At 37.8% G+C, this 22,759-nt stretch overlaps 2 protein-coding genes across 3 annotated transcripts; one reads left to right on the top strand and one right to left on the bottom strand.

Annotated features, from left to right (window-relative positions):
• Positions 1–5,492: 5,492 nt before the first annotated feature.
• Positions 5,493–20,203, top strand: LOC138032455 (bcl-2-associated transcription factor 1-like). Its single transcript, XM_068880135.1, has 5 exons — positions 5,493–5,646; positions 10,631–10,869; positions 12,685–12,869; positions 13,809–13,934; positions 15,915–20,203. Exons 1-5 carry the CDS (start codon positions 5,543–5,545, stop codon positions 16,020–16,022), a joined length of 762 nt encoding a protein of 253 aa, XP_068736236.1. The 5' UTR covers positions 5,493–5,542; the 3' UTR covers positions 16,023–20,203.
• LOC138032454 (tRNA-splicing endonuclease subunit Sen2-like) lies at positions 16,137–22,758 on the bottom strand. Of its 2 annotated transcripts, XM_068880133.1 has the most exons (12): positions 22,497–22,726; positions 21,437–21,539; positions 21,160–21,217; positions 20,657–21,055; positions 20,265–20,385; positions 19,850–19,903; positions 19,184–19,322; positions 18,686–18,722; positions 18,372–18,504; positions 17,416–17,449; positions 17,062–17,117; positions 16,137–16,433 (listed from the first exon to the last, which is right to left on the bottom strand). In XM_068880133.1, exons 1-12 carry the CDS (start codon positions 22,695–22,697, stop codon positions 16,365–16,367), a joined length of 1,404 nt encoding a protein of 467 aa, XP_068736234.1. In that variant the 5' UTR covers positions 22,698–22,726; the 3' UTR covers positions 16,137–16,364. The 2 variants fall into 2 exon arrangements, 1 of the variants encoding a protein (XP_068736234.1); XR_011128370.1 differs by lacking the exon at positions 17,416–17,449 and having other exon boundaries at positions 17,062–17,135; positions 18,363–18,504; positions 22,497–22,758.
• Position 22,759: the final 1 nt, after the last annotated feature.

The raw sequence follows: 22,759 nt of genomic DNA on the forward strand, positions 1-22,759 counted from the left end.
CGTCAACAAAGGTCACGTCGAGTGGTGTTACGAGAAAGAAATGAACGTGGGTTCGCACTGTTTCTCCAGAATCTTAAAAGCGTTCTCAATATTTTGGCTAATATTGGCGAACAAGAGTTGGAGACAGACATTCTAGTTGAAACAAGGTATCGATTACTGGATGCATCGGGTACCTTGTCTTTTCTAATGAATGATTTAGCCGGCGGTGTTACAAATGTAACTGGTATCCCTTCATCTGCACTTCAAGCCCCCGTTCAGAATATGAACCATTCATTAACACAGTTAATCGCCTTATTGTCAAGTCAGATTGAAAGCCGTGACAATGCAGATTTTTACGATGCACTGGAGGTATCTTATTCTGCTCCGCTGAATCTTGCACAGCCAGGACGAGGTCGTAAACGCTATGAAATAACCAAAGACCAAGTGGAGCATTTACGATCACTTTATTTTTCTTGGGAAGCAATTGCTGGCATTCTCCAGGTTAGTATTTCAACCCTTCAGCGGCGACGTAAAGAATTTGGTTTGAGTGACTCTGCCTACTCAGAAATATCAGACGATGAATTGGATGAAATGTACAGAGGTATAACTGGCAGTCCAACAACAGGAATTCTAACTCCTAACATTGGAAGAAGACGATTTATAGGTGCACTAAGGAGTAGAGGCTTGAACGTTCAGAGATGGAGAGTCACTGAATGTTTACGACGTGTTGATCCTGTTGGAACTGCCTTACGCTGGAGAATGACCATTCATCGTAGAAAGTATTATGTACCAACCCCCAATAGCCTATGGCACATAGATACAGGACACAAATTAATCAGGTATAAACTGATAACACATGTCTGCATTGATGGGAAGACCAGGTTAATTTTGTATGCTGCTTGTCGCGACAATAACAAAGCAGAAACAGTGTTTTCTTTATTTCACAATGCAGTGCAGAGATGGGGATTACCCTCACGAGTGCGTTCAGACTATGGTATGGAGAATTATCTTGTTGCTGCTCATATGATACAACATCGCGGACCAGGAAGAGGCAGCATTATCACTGGATCGTCTGTCCATAACTCCAGGGTCGAGAGAACACATCGCGATGTTTATTCAGGGGTGTTAGTTTTCTATGTCCGCATTTTTCTGCAGTTGGAAGATGAAGGCAACTTGGATGTCCTTAATGATCTGCATATTTTCAGCCTACACTATGTCTACATTCCAAGAATAGAAAATTCTCTAAGGGAGCTTGTCAGGCAAATGAATAATCGGCCAGTGTCAACCGAAAGGAACCTGTCACCACTTCAAATGTGGGAGAAGGGTATGCTAGAGAACTTACATTCTGGACATACTGCGTTAAGTGAGGCTGAAATTGATCACTTTGGAGTAGATCCTAATGGTGTGCAAACAGTAGAAGATGAAGATTACCAGGTAGATATTTCACCACCATTAATCAGCCTTTCAGATGAACAGCTTGCACAACTACCAGATCCTTTGTCAGATGATGGAAATGGCGGAAAAGATCTCTTCCTGCAATGTATTGATATCATTAACATGCTTCTGACCTCGAGTGAAGTCTCTTGAGGCCTAAAAGGAAGAACCAAACAGTGCCACTATGATAAAATTTTTTCTCAGCCATAGTAGCAGATATTCTGGGCAACAAATTCACCAGTTTCTCCCTTTACTTCTGTACTTGATCATTAAAACTGAAACATTATTTTGATGTGGAAGATGTTTTGCTGTTCACAATTTTTTTTAGGGGGGAGGGGGGTAATTGCCTTCCTGCCTGCCCCCAATAGAAAGGTTTATCCCTAATAGGGTTGCTAAAGGAAAGCAGTCGGAAGGAGGTTACCTGTGGTTGAATGGATTAACCATTTGATCTGCCACAAAGGCTGTTAAGAACTCGTAACTACAGTCGTAAATTTGTGCATCCGTTTTTTGATTTATGGAAAAAACATATCCGCTCTAAAATTACACGTGTCATGAAAATATATACAAGTAATTTTATCATAATATAAAAACCGGAAAATCAAGTTGAAATCAAATAGTATCTATACAAACAAATCCAAAACTTTGTGACCAAACGTTATATAAGAATTGTTAGGCCTGACTGTTCGTGACAAAGGCGATGCAGTTTTTTGTGTGCAAACTAGCCAAACATGAATTTCATTGACAACAAACAAGAGTTTCAAATCAAGTTGTATCCTGTATTAAAATGCCTCACTTTGTTAATATCTTTCTCCTTTTTTGCTATGAACATCGTTCATAGATAGATCTATGAATCATAGATACAATAGACAATAGATCTATATATCATTGGAATATTAAGTTTAATTATCCCTAGTCACAGGTTTTCCTGGTACAGATTTCAATAAAATAGAGTGGTACTCTGTTCAATTGACTTTGATAGATCATTGCGTTCATCCATAAATTATAACAGTATCGGTCATAGAGAACTCAGAACAGATTTATTGCATTAATTTAGTTCTTTACTTTTATTAACAGCAACATAAAATGAATAACATCATTCAGCTTGAGTAATTATTGCACTGAGGTCAATCAAACCTAACAACTCAAACTGGCAACAAGAAACACAACAGTGCATATATATAAACCCATCAATATATATGGACGTATAGAACTTAAAACTGAAATTAAGCTTGCTTCGACTTAAATTTATTGTGTGGCAACATTGTCAAGTTCAAAATATTGATGACAATGGGGAATTTTGACAGTCTGCAATTGAGAAAAACATTGATGGAACCTTAGCTTTATGTATTTTCTGACCCACCAATTAAATTTGCATCCATCTGCAGAAAATTATATTACCTGATACATTAAATCTTACTAAAATGTCAACTTGAATCAATAATCTATCATCTTAACCAATGAGATTATTGAAATAAAAGCTTCTGAGCAACATGCTACATACCAAAGTTCACTTTTCTCAAATGCAACAGAGTCTAGACAATAATTAGGAAATGGACATCACAAAATTGTACCTTCTTACACTTTTCAAAAAACCCATTAAGACCAAAGTCAAAAATAGCAACATTGGCCATAGACTGCGGGCCATTTACTTCTTGCCAAAGTAACACTGTGAGAATGCCAAGTCATAGAGAGCAAATAATCTATCCATAGGAGGCAGAGGAACTTCCTCAGTTGGCCTTGGAAGCTCAAGCAAGTTGGTACAGGTATGAGCTAAAGGGAGGAAGCCGCCCTCCACAGGTGGGTGCTGCTCTTCCCTTTGTTCTTCCTGCTGCTTATCACTCTCTTCTTTCTTCTGCTCATCATTGAGTCCTTCCTGACTTGCAACTTTCACGATTTCCGTGGGTAGTATAAACTCCAGTGATGGTGCAAGGCTGAAACCAAGGACAGGCTCCTCTGCAGTACCAGTTGCAAACTGAAGTATGTGACTCAAATCAAGCGTAGTCTGCCCACACACCCTCCTAGAAGCTGCCACTTCTCGAACATACTTGACAAAGAGTTGATAAACTTCTTTTTCCTTTTTCAGGGTATTTGAACCCTCCTCTGAAAAGTTAGGCGTCAAAATGTGAAGTAACATTTGTACACTCAACTTGCCCCTTGCTTGGGGTCTCAGGAGATGAACCAACATTGGCAGTTCCTGAAGAGCTGACAGCATTCCAAGCTCTTCTAGTCCGTGCCTAATTTGACGAACACAAGGGTCAAAACAGTCTCCCAAAGAAACAATTTGCTGCAGAGTGCTCTCCTCCACAAATACAGGCAATTGCCCATTTTGAAGCATGGCAACTGCCATCATCACTCCAACAAAGTAGTAATCTTGTGCTAATAATGGCCTCAAGCCATGGTCGAAGTACTTTTCTTTAATAGCTTGATTCATTAGTCTTATCCATTCCTTACGTGGCCCACCCTGATCTACACATTCTTCTCCCATGAAGTCCACCTGAAATGTCGGTCTATAATTTGTAATGTATTCTAGTTCACTGATTGTTGTTTCTAATATATTTGCCCTGTCAACAGTAATGTAATTTGTTTCTCCCTCAATGGTTTCTTCGCAACTTGTAACTTCTAAGGCTCGGCCAGTTACAATCTCTTTTTGCAGAAATTTAAGCACTTCTACAGGGTCAGTCAAACCCTGATCTTTAGCACCTTTGATTACTGACTGGATATCAAATGAACTCGAGGGTGGCTGACTCTTACTTGCACTGAACACTGATCCTGCATTTGTATTAGCATCAGCATTGGTGTCTGACATATGTCGAGACAATGGGACACTCGCATCAGAATCTTTTGTCAAATCCATGATATTACAAAACAAGTCGTCTCTACCACTAGCATCACTTGACAGCATGTCAGATTCAGGGACTTCAAACACAGGAACTTCTAGTTGTTTATCACTGGGATCAATCATGGATGGCAGTTCCTCCAGGAGTCTTACATAGATCCAACCAGATGGAGCAATCGATTTCAGCAGCAGCTTTGAATCAATCTCTTTTCCTGCCTGGATGTTCGGTCTTAGCAAAGTACCACCAGAGTTCTTTACTATTTCGAAATACAAGCCCTCCATTTCACCTGTCAATAATTTCGCTAACTCTTGCTGAAGTTTTTTAGCATCCCACTTTCTATCAATGTCCACGCCTGATATAATTCGTCCACTTCTCTCTAAATCAAGCTTTTCTGCTTTCGTCGGTATTTTCTCTCTTCCCATTTCTAGTATCATAACATCCTTTGAAACTATCTCAGATGCCAACGGTCGACCAGCAGGACGCCTTACATTCGGAACGACTGGATACGGCCGCGAACTAGAATCAGAAGTTCTTCTGTATCTTCCTCTTGAAACTGTCGGAAACCTCCTCTGCAATTCTGTTAGTGCGCTATTAGTTGGCTGGGTTTGGCGAAGGAAAGTCGTCTCCGATGTTGTTGGTTGACGTTCGTGCGCAATTAACGAGGTCAGCTGATTAATACTGTCTATTGCAGCTTGTGCGATTTCTTTCACTTGTTCGGAAGTCGCCATCTTTGTTTGGCACCACATGGTAGAGAACTACCGCAAGGTGTTATGGGTAAAGGAATTTTGAGAAACACACAAAATTAATTCCGAACACACACAAAATTAATTGCAAACATACACAAAATTAATTGCAAACACACACAAAATTAATTCCAAACACACACAAAATTAATTGCAAACATACACAAAATTAATTGCAAACACACACAAAATTAATTCTAAACACACAAAATATAAGTCTTCTAAAAATATAATTAATAGGTATGGTAAAATTAATTTGGTGGTTTAACAAAATGTTTTAGAAATGCAAAATATTAATTCTATCAACGTGTAAAATTAATTCATGCACAGGTAAAAACTATATCCACCATTTTGACCAGAACGGGCCTTCATAAAGAACCCTTCCTCAACAATGTACCCCTCTGGCCTTCTTTCCCAGCACCGTAATCCGTGCAAAACCCGCAGGTCACCCAACCCCATTGATGTTGGTCAGTGGCTGTCTGTGGATGTGAGGCAAGCTTCATGTAAGGGTATGATATGGAGACCTGCTAACGCCATCCAGACGCCATCATGCCCGACAGATCAAGAGAGATCACAAGCGAACGAAGCGATAGGAAGCGGATCAGTTCAGCTGTTGTGGTTTCCAAAAGCTTCCAAAAGGTTCGAGAGAAGCGGTAAGAACACGAATTTTTTTTCTTTTACGAAAGTAGACTGCCTTGCACCCCGCCAATCAGGCCACAATTTCAGCTTGAGTTCGATATTTAATGGTCGCTACAAATAAATCCCACTATCAAAGTCGTGAGCAGATGCAAAAACCTAACCTGTTTTGGCTGAACTACCGAATACAAGGCCACTTTTGAAACAAGTATACTGTATATTTTCAGTGGCCTTATGGCAGTTCATCTCACTCTTTCTCGTTATTAATATTCTTATTCATTCACGGAAGGTAGTCTATTTAAGACTGAAGTGAACGGCCGGTATTCTAGAATTGCTCCGGACAATAATGCAAGTTTCAATGTTTAGATGGGGGAAAGGGGGAGGGGTAGGGCAAATGTGCAGCATTCGAACAGTTCTGTTGTCCCCTTTCTGGGAAATTTGATCAAAAAGCTTGCCCCACGCTGTGAACATTTGAATTTGATGACCCCTTTGATCGTGCAGAGAACTGGGTCCATTTGAATTTAACCATGCAGAGTACTGGGTCATAAACTTGTGTTCCAGGATACGGCATCATGGAAAATATCTGTAAGCATAGACTGCTAGCAGTCCATTCTAAATCAGTCGAACCGCCCGTTTTCGTCACGCAAGTGAGGGACGAATAATTCTCACGTTCATTGGGTTCGCTTGTGTGACAAGGGACTGCTAGCAGTCCATGGTAAATATCATTATTATTATTATTATTATTACCGTATTTACTCATGTATAAGTCGACCTTTTACGACCAAAAAATCAGCCCAAAAAATCGCCCTCGACTTATACACGAGGCATACACAAAGACCTGACCAAGGAGTCCAACAAATTACCGTAATTTCCGGGCGATTACCCGCGCGGTAGGTTACCCGCATCGGTCATTTTTTGCAATAACAAGAAAAAAAATTTCAACAGATAACCCACACCCCAAAACAAAGGAAATTCGTGAACTCACAAAGTTGGAGTGATGATGAGGCCTTGTGGCTGTGCATAACCCGTACAAGTATAGGTTTTTCCAAAGCCGACGTAAAAAAATCTCTGATGGCCACATTTAACACTGGGCATTTTGACTCAAAATTGTTTGTGGCTACACTTATCGTAAATGATTGAAGCGGGTATTTCTCATTCAGTCAATTACCTTTTTATAACGTTTTGAATCAAATAAAAACTTCATCCATTGTTTTTGTTAAAATATCCTTTAGCATGAAATTGGTAAGTTTTCACACCTATTGTTTTTGATCTTCCATTGAACGATACTTCTTGTAAAAATCCGTTCTAAAAAAATCAATATCTTAGGATCTATTGACTCTAAGAAATCGCTTGAAATGGGAAAATACTCTCTACCTCAAGGCTGTGCTTGCTAGGAATATTTTACTGATACGCCGAATATTCTCGTGTTTTAAATTTTGTCCGTGAATGTTTGTTTACACGCTTGCCGACAATCACCTCTTATGTGCGTCATATTAATTATGCGGCGGCAGTGGTACCATGAAATGAACATGTCGGCATCAGTTTTTGTGTGTGAATTACTTTAAAGCCTGCTATTTCACATTTTGATTCTTTTGTTTTGAGTTTATTTTCCAGTTGATGAATGTTTTTATTTTCAACTAAACAAAGAAAGAAGCTGTGAAATTAGAAAAGTAAAAAAGTAATATCACATGCGTGATAAACAATTTTGATTGCCAACGATATTTTGTTGATATATTTTCAATTTGCACTGGTTTTCATGGAGAGCATTTAAGTCTATTAGGCAATTAAAGCGGGATAAATAAGGCAATACACAGCTTTTAGGAACAGTTTCATTAATGACTGTTTAGGGCACTGAACTTCCATTTTCATCAAACAATTACTGTAGCTTGCCAGGTTTTCCAAGTTGGTGGTTTCATCGAACGATCTTTCGAAGCTCTTCGGCATTCCTTTGGTCTTCTTATCTAAATCTCCTTTCAAACTCAACATCGAGATCAAGGTTGGTTTACTCCCTTATCAATAAAGGGCAAAATTACTGAGCGCTGATTGGCTGAGACAGAGGGCATTTTTTCTTAATCGAGGGCATTTTTGGTAATCAAGAGAGGACTTGATTACCTGTCAATGATTGGTTAATCCGTTGCATAGCAACGTATAAATTTTGCCCTTTATTGATAAACAAGTAATCGCATGAGTGGAAATTTTCCAAATTGCCCTCGTTGTTTCGCGACTCGGGCAATTTTGGAAAATTTCCAAAACACTTGTGCAATTAATACTTAATAGTACTCGGCCCCATGCCTTTACCTATACAAATAGGTTGGTTTACTCCCAAATATTGTAAAATACTTCTCTAGTAAATCGAAGAGCTCGTCTGTGCTTAAATCGTGATGATCTTGATAAACTTCACAGCATACGATTACACCTGTGCTTTTTTTAATTCACCATGTTTTTAATACATTCTCAGGAAGAAAAGATTGACGTTTTGGGAAATTTCTGTTGGTGTAAATTTTATTTCTCTTACCAGAAATGATGAAAAATCCGATATTTGACCTTGAAAATGGGGGGTTGAGTAATACACAAGTTCGACTTATACACGAGTAAATACGGTATATACTTTTTTAATGCAATACAGCTACATCTAAAGTTCCATCTCATATTCAGTATAATGTAAAGGCTGTTTGAAAAATATTGTAATTCTATTTTGCTGAACCAAAGTTGGATTTTTGGTGTTTTTTAATTGTGACGAGTAAAGAGGCCATCAAAGCTATCAAGTTCAAGTTCAAGTTCAAGTTTATTAAGTCTTCCAGAAAATTACTTACAATAAACACCACTTGCAAATAGCGAGCTAATCTAGGCAGGCGGTGTTAAGGACATACAAACGCGAATTACTAATTGGAGGCGTTAAAAAAGTCGATTTTGAATACATAATTTGCCAAAAGAGGAAAAAAGTAATAAAAAGTGACGAAAAATATAATAATTTATGATTGAATTATAATTAAGATGCCTTTTTTATTTCAGAGATAAGAGTGCTAGTGTCAGCAGAACTGTCCAGAGTTTCTTAAGTTACAAATAGTAATGCCTGAATTTTCTTTTTGAATATGTGCTTTGGTAGTCTTCGATAGCTTTCGGGAATGCTGTTCCAAATTTTAGCACCAACGATGGAAAAGAGTTTTTATGATGATTGAGCCTAGAATGATTAATATAGTAGTTACCTAAATTGACTTTTTTGAAGGCTTTAAGCGGAGCTTCAAAAAGTATGTCTGACCGTTACGCACACATGCACACATACCCATCATAATATTCAGACATTCATTGAGGTGAACAAAGATGGGAAAGGAAGCAATGATTTGATTGTGGTCAAATCTTTACATTAGTAATTAATATTATTATAAGAGCAAAGTGGATTGGGGGGGGGGGGAATTGCCTAAGGTGGAACAACGAGAGAGTAAAGGGAACATAATAATTATTGTGACAGGAAAATAGTCTTTGAGTTCATTATTTATAGTTGTAAAATTCATTAATATGATGCATAAGGATGACAGCCAACAGAAACGCACTATTCAGGTCACATGTGTTGCTTTGTAAATCTCGATAAAGTTCAACTGTCTGAAAGCACGGGCAGGGATTGAATAGATAGCAGGGAAAGGCTGGGGTTCATGAATTTTTAATTAGTTGAATTATCAATAGGATTAACTTTTATAAAGATCTCTGGCTCACCTAATTAGTATGCTTAACTTTAATAAAGATGAGTCCTGTAAATTTGTACAACGTTTATTAATCAATCACAAGTTTGACATTTCAATCACAACTATTGCGTAACAATTTACTTGTCTCTTGTCAGCCTTGTTGAGAACATTTAATGCATCCTCTCTTCCAGTCTCACACAAATGACAGTTAACCGCACAAATTAACAAAATAAGGCGAATTGGGCGGATAACGCTCTCCATTTTGATTGCCCACTTCACAAGCGAACTTGCGCAACCAAAAGTATAGCGTATTTGGCGACACGTGCTTTAGTGAAACGGTCAGATTTTGAACATCTTCGCATTTGAGACCGACCACTCCAACAAGATCTGACATTGCACATTTATTTTGCTGTCGCTGCTACCATTCCTCCAAGACTTTTCTGCCCCATTTAGTGTTGTATTGTGTTGCCCTCGGAGTGGCTTCCGACACAAAACTGGTCTCTTCTTTTTTACCCTTTGAAGAGCAAAACCGACCAGCCATGTTTCTACTACAAAAGCTCTATGAAAGTGAATTGCCTAATTCAGTGCTGAGTATTTCCAAACTCCTATGGGAGAGCTCCACGCCCACGTGATTAACATGACAAACACATTCTATTGTTTTATTTCACAAGTAAGATAAAATATTCGCATCCGACCTTTATGGGCTTTAAAACGGCTCGCCTGTGGCTCGCCGTTTTAAATGCCCATAAAGGTCTCCCGCTCCTACATGTATTTTATCTATTACTTACAGCTGTAGAAAGAGTGAAAGATGCATGGTGAATAAGAGATACTGTTCATAGACAGTACACTGACCTTGTACCCAAAGGGAGTAAGGAAATCATAAAGAGAATAGATATCTTCTTGTCAAGTGAACTAATACTGATAGTCACAGTGACTGTTGAAGTTGAAAAGAGAGAAAATTGTATTGGATAGGCAGGACCTTCTTCATGTGATGAAATACGATTAATGTAAAATGGTCAACTTGATATTTGCTAATAAGCGACAGTTTATGGCATAATAGTGACAACCTGGTCTTAATATGTTGTCGTTTGTGTGGAAGCAGAGTATACAGAGTTAACTGGTAATCAGTTGAGGATCGTTCTACATGTAGGTCTGGAAAGTTAATCAAACCAGATCACAGTAGAAACAAACTAATACTTTAACACAAATTTGTTACAACTTGCAAAAATGTGTTGTAACAAAGGTGCAAGATGCTTGAATCAACTTTGCTGCTAATAAGGTTGCAAGGAGCTGACTTATTTTTAAAACTCTTTTAATGAAGGAGTTCTCCAGAACCCAGAAGAGAACGGCGTAACAGACAACGATCTCCTGATAATGTTCCAGACTCTGACAGAAGGTCAAGTAGACTGTACATGGACCGTGATGAAAACCGGGAAGGAAGACGAGAGAGAATAACTGAACGACTTGGACCGCGGAATAGGAGGAGAGTAGACCATGATGAAAGTAAGGATGGAAAGGAAGATGAAACTGATAGATTAAAGCAGAGACGAGAAAGATTTTGTAAGTATTTAACAAACATTTAAGTTAAAGATTTTAAAAATTTAATTAAAATGTATAGGTTTAGCAGGATGGTAATAATAGCAACTTTATTCATTTAATTCAATGAAAGGGAAGGATACCAGAGGTGATCCCTTTTGAAGGTATCTGCCTGCAGCCAGGTATAATTGACTGAGAGTCTATTTTGATGAGGGAGGAAAACCAGAGTACCTGGAGAAAACCCTCAGAGTCAGATTGAGATCGACTGAAACTCAGCCCACGTATGACCTCGAGGCCAGAGGTGGTCCCTGGTCGCAGAGGTGAGAGGCACGGTTGATAACCGCGAAACCACCATGACTCGGACCATAATCCACAGTAAAGTGCACATAATTAACAATTATTGGACGAGGTTGAGCAAAATATCGTGAGATCAATTTGGCAATTTTCAGCCTTTGGCTTCGGCAAATAATTGATCTGCGAGACACTGACAAATCATGATATTTTGCGATAACCGAGGTCAATAATTGTTTTATCATTCCATCACAGAGTTTGTTTTTTGTTTTCATTTCCGAGAAGCTGTAAGCCCACACTGCCTTGCAGAGTCGAGTAATGGCACAGATCAATTATTGGTTTCCTTCTCAGCATAATTATAATTGTAGACTTTAAATAGTACTTACAGTCAAACGTTCAATAACACTAGGCATCAACAAAGCTGAAGAATTTCACAGTTTTCAAAGCGTATCCCGACAAGTGAAGCTTTGGTGTAAAGCTCACCATTCTTTTTTCTGGCTTCAGCATAAAATCTCTTCAGTACATATGCATTCGCCAACTTGTCCTTCGCATCGATGACACGAGTGACTCTTCATTTCAAGTACGCTCCACATCGCTCGGACATTCAAGGTTGCTGCCTAATTGACTGTAAGACGGTAGTAACCAGCTGCCAGTCTTTCTAGCAAATGTTAGGACGTAGTTTTTAAATTAGTTTTTTATGAAGTTTTAACCAAGTAAACAACTAGGAGCGACGGCAGCCAATTGGTCAGTGGTTTTAGTATACTTGCGCATGCGAGGAATACTTCGTGCTTTGGGCTGTATCGCTTATTTATCAGTGTGGCGGGAAGTAGGAGCATTGTGTGTGGAGCGTTTGGCGGTTTTTTTTCCTCCCTCCCCACCCTCTGCTTTTCACTGTGTATCAGTGTGACGGGTGGCTGTTCTTCTTGGGGGCGTGGGGGCTCATGGCTGGGTTGTCAGGTTTTGCCAACCATCGGTGCAGTCTCCATCTTGGAGCTGGCTGCCAATGGTGGAAGCTCCAGGATGTTTTGGGCACCCAACCTCCAAAGAGCGACGATGTTGTTTAACAGGCATATGACCCGGTTTCAATTAATGTTGGTAGGTTTCTACTATTTTGCACTTACATGTAGTATAAATATTATAGAAAGTTATAATCCCTGAAGGAGCATAGGTTACGTTAAATATGCCCTATGTTCTTTAGTAAGCTCAGCATCTAGAAGTACAATACTGCTATGAACTTTATTCAAGTGTCAAGTGTATTATTTTAGTGCTGAGGCATTAAATGGGGTGACACTGCAGAAATCAAATCAACACACTGTATCAAATCAGTGGTTGGTTTTTGAGGAGAGAGGAAAACCGGAGTAACTGAAGAAAAACCTCCCAAAGCAGAGTAGAGAACCAACAAACTCAACCCACCTATGATACCGAGTCTGGAATCAAGCCAGGGCAACATTGGTGGGAGGCAAGTGCTCTCTTCACTGCGCCATCCCTGCTTCTATGGAAAAAAGATTAAAAGAAGGTATTAAATTAATTTATTAACATTAATTGCAGCAAGACAAGGAAGAAGTCCTCCTGCAGCAATGAATGCACAAAGGCGTACAGTTTTTGATCGTTTGGACCCAGGGCCTATCAGAGGTAGAGGAGGAGGTCAACAAGGGGGTGTATTTAGGGACCAAAGGATGATTGAGATTGATGTAAATCCACAGGATGTACCACGAGGGAAACGATACTTCATGGTAAGTGTTTACTCAAAAAATAATTATAATAATAAAAGGTTGTTCTAACCATTAAAATAAGTAAATGTATGGACCCAGATAGTCAATTTGTTTTGCTTTGCAGTAAAGTTTGATGTAAAAGGTCTGGCAGACTACAGAGGCTTCATTGAAAAATTTCTCTTTCTATCCACAAGATGTGGCCTTCAAAAACATGTTTCTTGTGATGTTAAGCTCAGGACACTCGGACTTTTGGAGAACAGAGTTTTTCAGTCTCTTCCTTATCGAGAAGCGGTTATTGGGATCCTTGAGGGTTACACCAAAATCCAACCCTTTCTGCAGCAGAGAACCTCAATGCTGAATTAAGTAAAGACGTCTAGCATATTAAAGTTAATAATCTATTTGGGTTTGAAGTAAATGTCACTGCTTACAAGCCAGAAGGCCCATCAGGCCGGCTCTTATCTCCGGTTTCCATAGCATGAAGCGACTAGGAGTATTTATGCTCCCCACTGGATGGGATGCTAGTCCATCGCAGGCTTACCCCCAGCATTACGCCGGTACCCATTTATACACCTGGGTGGAGAGAGGCACTGTGAGAGTAAAGTGTCTTGCCCAAGAACTCAGCACAATGTCCCCGGCCAGGCCCCGAACCCGGACCACTCGATCCAGAGTCTAGTGCACTAAGCATGAGGCCACCGTGCCTCCCACTTGAAGTAAACATGTACATGTATAATTATAATTTGAAATGTGGCTTATATACAAAACTAGAGAGAAGTGATCCTAGAGGTCATGGATTTGAATCCCTGAATTTTTCCTGTGTCTATAAGAGACAATTATTGCTTGCATTGTCCAGATAAGTGTGAGGATCACTTGTATTGTTTTCTCTCGCCTGTGATAAAGCTGGTATTATAATAGTATTGTTGCTAGAACTGCAAGAAGTAATAAATGTAAAATTTATTTTAGCATGATGACAGGGAAGTCCCTCGCCGGCAGAAGACTGACAGATTAAGAGGTCGATCAAGAGGTCGATCACGAAGCCCTGTGTGGGTGCATGACAAGTTTGATGAATGTGAAGGAGAAGATGATCAGGTACAATCATTTGTGTGAAATTGAACGTTTGTACTGTTTTTTTCTGCTTAAGAAATTAATTTTTTATGCTTTGGTAATGTTTCGTGTAACACTTGATCCACTATGGTTGGCCATTTGTTGCAAAATTCAACAATATATCAGTTTGTATGCAACAATCTATATAGATTCAACTTCAACACAGGATATTTTCATTCAACGACTTCACATTCATTCAACTTCAACACGGGCTATTTTTGTGCAAGAAGAATATTTATTCAACTTCGACGCCCAAAGTTACGCTTTATGGAACGAATATAATTATTTACCGTAACTTCAACAAAAATATTTTCATTCAACAAAACATATTTATTCAACTCTTCGCAAGTTCCCAGACATCGATGATTTCTTATTCAACAAAGCTCCACCTCCCTACCCCTCTGCTACCCCTTCTTAAAAAAGAAGTGCATGACCTGGGAACAGCATGTTGAAAAGCAGCATGGCGGCCCAGGAAGAACGCTTCAACCAGTATTTTGATGATATTGTTAACATCTTAAACGTTATAGCTAGAGAGTTATGACAGGTCTGCATGGAATCCTTCAGTGTGGTTTTTTTGGTTGCATCGCGTTGGAGCCTAAAAGAAACTATAATTTTGCTGTGACAAGCGCGTCTTTGAGGGATTTACACCATTTGTATTATATTATTGGAGGTGTTAAGCGCTAGTAGATCCAATTCAGGATAGGCTGATTTTCTATGATATTCCATTGTTCTACCAAAAACATTTTAACATTTTTGACCGCTGGGTGGTATGTAGTGACAAAACGCAAACTCCTCTCGTTTCTGTTTTCCTATTTGTGTTCGAGCCAATGGTCTAGAGGCAAAAGTTGACCTCTAGCAGACACCTTTCTACGATTGTATTGTATTGTTGTTTGAATTTCTAAAGGGTCTCTTCCCCCCCTTGAGACTTGTGAGACAACGAAAACGGAACTGAGGGTGAAATTTGACCATAAAACTCTTAGCCATGCCTGAATATTGATATATCAAGCTTGGCCTATTGCTTCACCATTAATAAGAATTTATCAATGTCTGGGAACTTGTGGAGAGTTGAATAATCTGTCTGATGCAGATTATGTCGGTTATACAGCCCGACACCTTCATCAACGCATTGTTGAGCACAAGTATTTGGCTATTGGTAAAACACCTTTTGGAAGCGAACGGTGACAAAAATCTTCTTAATGAGGACCAATTTCATGTTCTTAAGAAATGCCATGGGAAATTTGACTGCCTTGTTTACCAAATTCAAAGAAGTGAGGCCTAGCCTTAACACTCAGAGTGACTCCATCAGTGCTAAACTCTTTGTTTAGCTTGTAGCAAATTTTTATGTTACCTTTTTTTCTTAATGAACTATTGTTTTTTCTTGTATTTATAGAATATTCACACTGTCTCTTTTTCACTTTATAATGACATCCGAGAACGTGGAAACGTTGTGTATTTTTTAGCCGTGTATTTTTAACCGTTTTTACAAAATTTCTTAAATGCTTTTAAGAAACGTTTTTTCGCATTTTTTTATAGCTAAATATGTTTTTAGTTGAATAAATATATTCGTTCCATAAAGCGTAACTTTGTGCATTGAAGTTGAATAAATATTCTTCCTGCACAAAAATAGCCTGTGTTGAAGTTGAATGAATATAGTTGTTGAATAAACATAGCCTGTGTTGAAGTTGAATGAAAATATCCTGTTTTTAAGTTGAACCAATAAATTTTAGACTGTTGAATTTTGCAACAAATGGCCAACCATAATCCACTTCTAAAAATTTAATCTTTCAACTAGAAAGGCTGCTGGATATCTACCCCTCTGACAACTGAGTCCCATTTATCCATTCAGATTCCAAAAGAAATGAATTAAATATTATTGTTGTAGATGATCAGGAACTGGAAGTTTTTTTTCATCTGGTACATCAATAATATACACTGTATATTTTTATTTTTTTAACCATATATAAGGAACAAACAAGAGAAACTCAAGCAGACAGAGAAGAAATAATGGAAGAGGAAAGAGAGATTCGTCAAGAAACTAAAGAAAGACCCTTGCACAGTTACCACCAAAACTGATGGCTTCATTTTAATCAGCATTCAGTTGAAAGCATTATGCAAAATGCAACTTTGTTGTAGTCATGTGATGGTCTTGTATGAAACCATTTCCCCCTCAACAGAAAAAAGTCACCATTTTGCATTCGTGCAATTTTATTTTCTTTTTCGTTGTATCCTTTTGAATTAAATAACTAAAAGAAATTTTTAGATTTCATTTTTCTTTTGTCCCACGATTAACCAATTGACTCCTGGAAGTGAGACTACAGATTTTACTCTGTCTGATGCTGGTTAACCGGGGGCATCCAAGGCTGCTTGAGGAGTGAATGGGTTAAATAGAATATCTGTTCTTATTACAGTAAATTGTCAATACTGGGGTTCGTTTTTCTCTGGTTCCCTTGCTCTTTCAGGAATCCACCTTCTCAGCACAACTTCCTACGACAATAAAAAAAAGTAATATTGGCATTTCAATTGTACATGTACATACATCTTATTCAATGGTTTAACATAATTATAATACACGTGGATATTTTGTGAGTTGCGTAGTATACCAGCAATGAGCAAAATGTCCGCGAGTATTATTATTAAACCGTCGAATAAGAGCTTTATTATTCCACTATACAAAAAGGTGTTATTTTGCTTCAATTTTATTTGGTAAGAATGTTTCTAAAAAAATGCATCATCTGTCCTTCAGGGCGCTTGCGTCCTTTATTTGATTGTATAAACGAAATGACGAGAGACAAGCAATGACAAGCTAAATTCTCGGGCTTTGTATCATGTTGAAAACAATTTCGTTCATCGAAAACTCCAGTTCCGTCCGTATTTGCTCTGTTCTACAGTGTAATACCGTCTCATATTTTGCGCGTTCTCTTGACCAAATATGGTGGAATAATAAATACATGTACTGTGCCCCAGAGCAATATTATTATCACAGCCGATTTACATTGTTCTGTTATGATTTAACACCAAGAAATTGTCACATGTATCTTCTGTGTATGGTATCTTCATTGTTCGTAGCCAAGGATTACCTACGGTACTAGGTTAAAAATACCACAACACTTACCTGTATTTTAAAACTTGTGATGCATTTTGGTGAGGACATCTCATTATCTGACATTCCTGTAATCAAAGAATACACTATAAAAAGGATTTTTACTTTCCATATCAAATACAAGACATTTTGTACATTTTAGAATCCCCAAAAAGTAAGATATCAATAGCTTATACTGAAGGAGATGTCCACCCTTGAAGGGGACAGCTTTTGGGTGGATGTCGATTTTGTTCACCCATTCATCTCGGAAGCGGGCCCCATTGATGAGTAAAATCTTTTCAGACAAAGTTAGTAATTACGTCTGCATCTCACTCTCAGGACTGAAATGGTTAAATTTCATATATATTTTTTGTTACTTCGTCTTACCTGTCGGTCGAATGACGTAACATAGCATCACTTCCTGAAAAATGAAATGAAAAGAGTTGGTGATTTGTGCATCACACTATTGTCTTTCATAAACATGTAAACACTAGTTCAAAACTGTATCTTGATAGAGTAGATTGCAAATGTTAACCCCAGTAAAAGGAAATGATGAAGAGATGCCTTTTTTTGCGATGCTGATTCAGGGGACACTACAGAAGAAATCCTAGAGTCAAACCAGTTGCTAATTCGGATGCTCTGCCACTGGGCAATAGGAAACTTGTGTGAGGCTGCTGCTACAGTAGGCCATTTACAATGTAAGTAGGTTCACTTGACAATAACGATAATTATCTCATTATCCAACAAGTGAGAGTGGAGTAATAATTATTAATTAAGACAATTATTGTTGTTTTATTGAAAGCGTCCAAAAATTATGGATTAATCTTACCTGCTTTATTTTGTAAAAACAAAAAAATACTGATGCATACACTTACTGAAATTTATAGAGCATGGTATAATAGCCAATCAAAAATATAGAATTGCATTATCCAATGATCTACAGTGTATCTGTAGTTTTTAATAATTATTGTTTTTGTCCTGCTATACCAGATTAACTAGTACAACAATATTATCCGGAAGTTATTAGACTAGACTTTTGCAAAGGAGAAATGAGATGTTTCCAGAGTATCCATTTTTCACCATCTGAAAAAATCATCTTTTTAATGCTTAACTTATCTTTCACTGGCATCAACCTGGAAGGGTAAGCGGACTACGAAAAGAAGAACCAACAAAGTGGATTGAAATCAGTTGATCACAACTCTGATTGTAACCAATTAATGGCAGCAAAAAACAAACCACTGATTGAGATTTGAACTTAACCTTAAAGCCTGAATGTTTATGAAAGAAAAGGATCTAGAAGCTGATTATTAACAAATTAGTTTCGTTAGAAACACAAAGAGTACCTTGGCTGAATGCCCACTGACGCGATTCACTCCACACAACTGAGGCCAAGTAAGTTGTCGACAGAACAAATTTGCATTGCTTTTCACCACATCCAAATGATCTGATTCAACCATTTGAACTATAACTGAATAACTAAAACAAAAATTAATGTACATGTAACTTTCGTGAAAGCAGTCACTTAGTACCAGGCCAGATATTAGGGATTAACAGTAACCAAGAAAGTCTTAACTCTTTATTACACAGATTGACAAAATCATCTTCGTGGCTTGGACAAATTATATAGATAAAGGATGGAAAAACAGATTTCACTCACCTTGAGTGATAGAAAGGCATGCCCTCTTTGTAAAGAACTAAAAAGTAACCAAATCATTATTGCAGCTGCAGCTGTAAAAGGGTTTAAAACTATTAAGGTTCTGTTTTCTCTCAAAATAAATTTTTATCATCACTGCACTGAAATTTAATGGTAATAAATATTGAAAAGTCATAGTTTAAACTTCTGTAATAAGTCCTTGAACTACTTCAGAGGATGACCATGTCATTCACTAATTAAAAATACTGTTATTATTTAGGATTTATTTTTATTTTTGTCATTGATTCCTTAGCCTGTCATGACAAACTACTGGATCAATGCATCTATTATCATTTCAATATTCCAGAATTTGATGTTTTGGTCCTATTCTAGGGAGTATGGCGGATTGTCATCTGAATTTAGTTAAATGGCCAACACGAAAAGCCTTACCTGGTTGACAGAATAAGCTCAGTTGTAGCTAGGGGTAACTTAAAATTTCATTATTCTAGTATGTTATCTCACCCCAGTCAGCTCCATATTTGATGCCCACTTTAGGAATCCATCCTTTAGATCTGAAGTAATGATATGTAACATAGCTTGGTATGAAGTCTTGTTTAGCAGCACAGAACGAGCACCACATTTCACTTAATGACATTGGCCTCTAAATAAATGGAATTTGTGATCATTCATGTAAATGTTTCTTAAAGTGTCCATTGTAGCCTTAAAAATGCATGAGCTATTCTGTGAGAAAGTGTTGCCTTTGTAATTCATCTGCAAATGGTTAGACTTTCAAGTCTTCTTGGATGAGGACAATAAATCGTAGGCCCCGTCTAACAACCCTTCCTGTTAATCAACATGCTATGGGATGTTAAAGAACCCATACACTGTTTGTGAAGAGTAAGGGGAGACCCCTGGTGTTGGTGGTCTTTCTCTCAGAGTATTGTAAATCATCGTGAAACAGTATGTGATATATATGTCGGGGGTTTCATTAGAGGCCGGTCACTGGAGGTATGGGTCAGAAATTTGCCTCTCAACGCCAGCAACTCTGCCTTGATTTTCACGCAAAACCATGTAAAAGAGTGACCACTGCTTACAATGATTAGCCCAGGCATCTAGGTACTTCAGAAGCTATTGATTAACCCCTGATATGTGTGGTATGCAAATTAACATTACCATTTTGCTCCTCACCTTTTCCATGTTTAAAACTGACAGACACCCAAGTCCATATGCTAAGAAAAATGCCTAAAATGTTACACAAAAGAAAATGGTAAAAAAATGTGTTAAAATGATTGCAAGCTCAGCTGATTTTATTTTTCTATGTGCTCTAACCCTAGTAATAATCTTTTTGCAAACTTACAATTATAAAGGTTGGGAGACAAAGCGATACTTGGGTTGAAATCATGTTAAAGGACTTGAAAGTTTGAATCACATTGTACAACATTCTTTTATATAAGTGTAACATTTAATTTTGCTCTTTTCACAATAAAAAAGCACAGTGTTATTTCCAAAGGTTGGAATAAAAGAGAAATTCATGTGCTGAAAGACGTTTCCTGATTCAGTTTGGATTTAACTACCCTTTGTTTGTTACTGTAATTTTACAAACCTCTTCTAAAGTCAATTGCAGATGCTCATGAACCTTGTATGGATCATTTTTTCCCTCAATATTGGTCTTCTGTGTGATTTCCTTAGGTTCCTTAGTTTCTGTGCAAGGCTTGGGTTGATTACTGTTGAAAGGAAAAAAAGGAAACAAAATAATGTCAACTTCTATTCCCTTACTTTTTCTCTTGCTGCTTATTCCTGACAATTTCAAAAGGGATAAATTTCAATAATTCCCTTGCTCACCAGAGGGACCTTGCAAGCTATGCCTGATTTTGTACAGATAGAAAATCATAACCAGCCAATCACACTATTTCTTGAATATTACCAGTAACAGAGCAATTTCAAAACAAGAACACAAGCAAACAATTACATTTATACCTTTAACTGGTCACACACCTTTTCCTTACAACATCTTGCACGACTTCCTCAAGTTCTCTGTTAGAAATGCATTCTTCAATGTCATCATCATCTGTAAGAGTAATCTTGATGTCCTCATCATCACTTGAATGTAGTATGACTTCTTCCCTTATAGTGTGAACCTTTTCACCTAACTTACGTTGACTCTCACAAGATTCACCATCACTATCAGCAGTGTCAACTCGTTTTCTTTTGTGGTACTTTGAGAATTCTTTAACAGAAACATCACCCATAGACTCTGACCAAATATTTATCTGTTTATCATGTTTTGTATGGTCTTTGCTGGTGTTCTCTTCCACGTCTTCATGAACAACATGATCATAACCAGCAAGACATTTACCACTAGCTTGTTCAAACCATTGCTTGTGATTTTTGTACCTAAAGACATAAACGAAAATACTTTTTCCTTGTTAAAGAAACAGCATTGCAAGATTAAATTCAAAATTAATGCTCTAATCAATTAATGAAACACATTTTCTTACCGCTCTTTTCTAATTATTCGGAACTTTGACTGCCTTATTTCCCTTTCTCTGGGGGGTACTAGAAGAGATTACAGTTAACATAAAAATGATTAAGATTGAGTCAACTACACAAGACACTATCCCTACTTATAATAACCACTCTAATGCTAAAATACTTATATTTAATAGATCTTACTTACATTTGCATTTTATGTAATTAATGTATCTTCTCTTTCAAAAAAGGTAAAAATATTTATTTCTCTATTATTCATCCAGTATGCATTATTTTTTGACTTACATCTTCTCAATTTTTCGGACTTAGAAAAAGCCTTCTGAGAAATGTCCGAAATCATCTCATATTCAGGTTTACTTCTTGAAAGAAATCCTTTTCCAAAAAAACCCTGCAAATCAGATTAGACACACTATCAGAGAATTAAACGTCAATGGCCAGGATTAATTTAGTGTTGACTCAGACAAGGCTAATATACAGACTGTGCCTCTAAACACACACACTTATCCAGATCATCACAATCAATAGGGAACAGGCAGAGGGAATAACGTGGAGGTTGTAAGCTGCACGTTGCAGGTCATTGTTTCACCATAGCTGGAACAACCCAAACTTGACTGTTAAAGCCTAAGCTTAGCATTTTTGTAAAGGTTTGGGATGTTTCAGTTAAGGTAAAACGGTGACCTGCAACTCTAACCTGAAACCTGCATGTTACACCCTCTGGGAAATCATGCGCCGATTCTAAAAAAGCTGGCAACGAACATTTCCGCCGTTACTTCGGAAATTACATGGTGTCTGACCCTTGCAGATTGCAGACTAACCCTAAATCACAGTTATTGAAAGCCAACCGTTTTAAAATGGGTGCTTAGACGTAATACATGTAAATATAATACTCCTTATCAGCGCTGTTTGAAATGGGTGCTTACACGTAAATACAGTTTATCAGAGCTAAAATTGGTGGGCAGTCTGCAGTTGTCATACACCTGAAATTGCATCACAGATATCTTTAATGCCTGAGATAATCTTGATAAGCTCGAGGTCGTCTGGTACAAAACACAGGTCACCGGTCATTGCTTTACCAATATCCTTTACCAGTATCCTTGAACATTAGCCTGCAAAGCAGGCGTATTGTAACATTCATAAAAGCTAACCTTAGGCCTAAACAAACGTTTTTAGGCCTAAGGTTAGCTTTCATGAATGTTTAGGATACTTCCTGCAAAGAAGTAAAATAAATATACATACTTTTTTCATGGCAAATTGGAAATAACTGCTTTTGGGTATTCCTTTTATGATGTATTTGAAGTAAAAAATTGGAAATAAGCGGGAAATGAAATAGATTGAATAAGCTCACCATCTTGTAGAGGAAAGTTAGGTCTCCTAGATCTTCGATCACCACACAGTTATCCCTGAGATAACCAGTATAGTAATACCATCTATCACTGCAAGAGTCTTTGTGTGTAATACTCTGAATGGGCACCGGAAACGGGGCTTCTTTGGGGTTAAATTTTGCTCCTTTCTTTCGACGAGGATTTCTGATCGATATGTCCGCCATCTTGGTTTTGACGTAATGTGTCAATGTACATGCAGCATTCGTTATTGCCGGGTAAGTCAGCT

This window comes from Montipora capricornis, chromosome 14 (assembly GCF_036669925.1).
Source record: "Montipora capricornis isolate CH-2021 chromosome 14, ASM3666992v2, whole genome shotgun sequence".
Lineage (NCBI taxonomy): Eukaryota > Metazoa > Cnidaria > Anthozoa > Scleractinia > Acroporidae > Montipora > Montipora capricornis.

What these genes read in the sequence shown, in the direction of transcription:
- LOC138032455 (XM_068880135.1), top strand. Translation starts at nt 5,543, where the DNA reads ATGCCCGACAGATCAAGAGAGATCACAAGCGAACGAAGCGATAGGAAG. An exon ending in GCAGAGACGAGAAAGATTTT is followed by an intron (nt 10,870 to 12,684) that starts GTAAGTATTTAA and finishes CATTAATTGCAG; the next exon opens with CAAGACAAGGAAGAAGTCCT. An exon ending in GTGAAGGAGAAGATGATCAG is followed by an intron (nt 13,935 to 15,914) that starts GTACAATCATTT and finishes ACCATATATAAG; the next exon opens with GAACAAACAAGAGAAACTCA.
- LOC138032454 (XM_068880133.1), bottom strand. Translation starts at nt 22,697, where the DNA reads ATGGCGGACATATCGATCAGAAATCCTCGTCGAAAGAAAGGAGCAAAA. An exon ending in TAACTTTCCTCTACAAGATG is followed by an intron (nt 21,540 to 22,496) that starts GTGAGCTTATTC and finishes TCTGATTTGCAG; the next exon opens with GGTTTTTTTGGAAAAGGATT. An exon ending in CAAGATGTTGTAAGGAAAAG is followed by an intron (nt 20,386 to 20,656) that starts GTGTGTGACCAG and finishes TCCTTTCAACAG; the next exon opens with TAATCAACCCAAGCCTTGCA.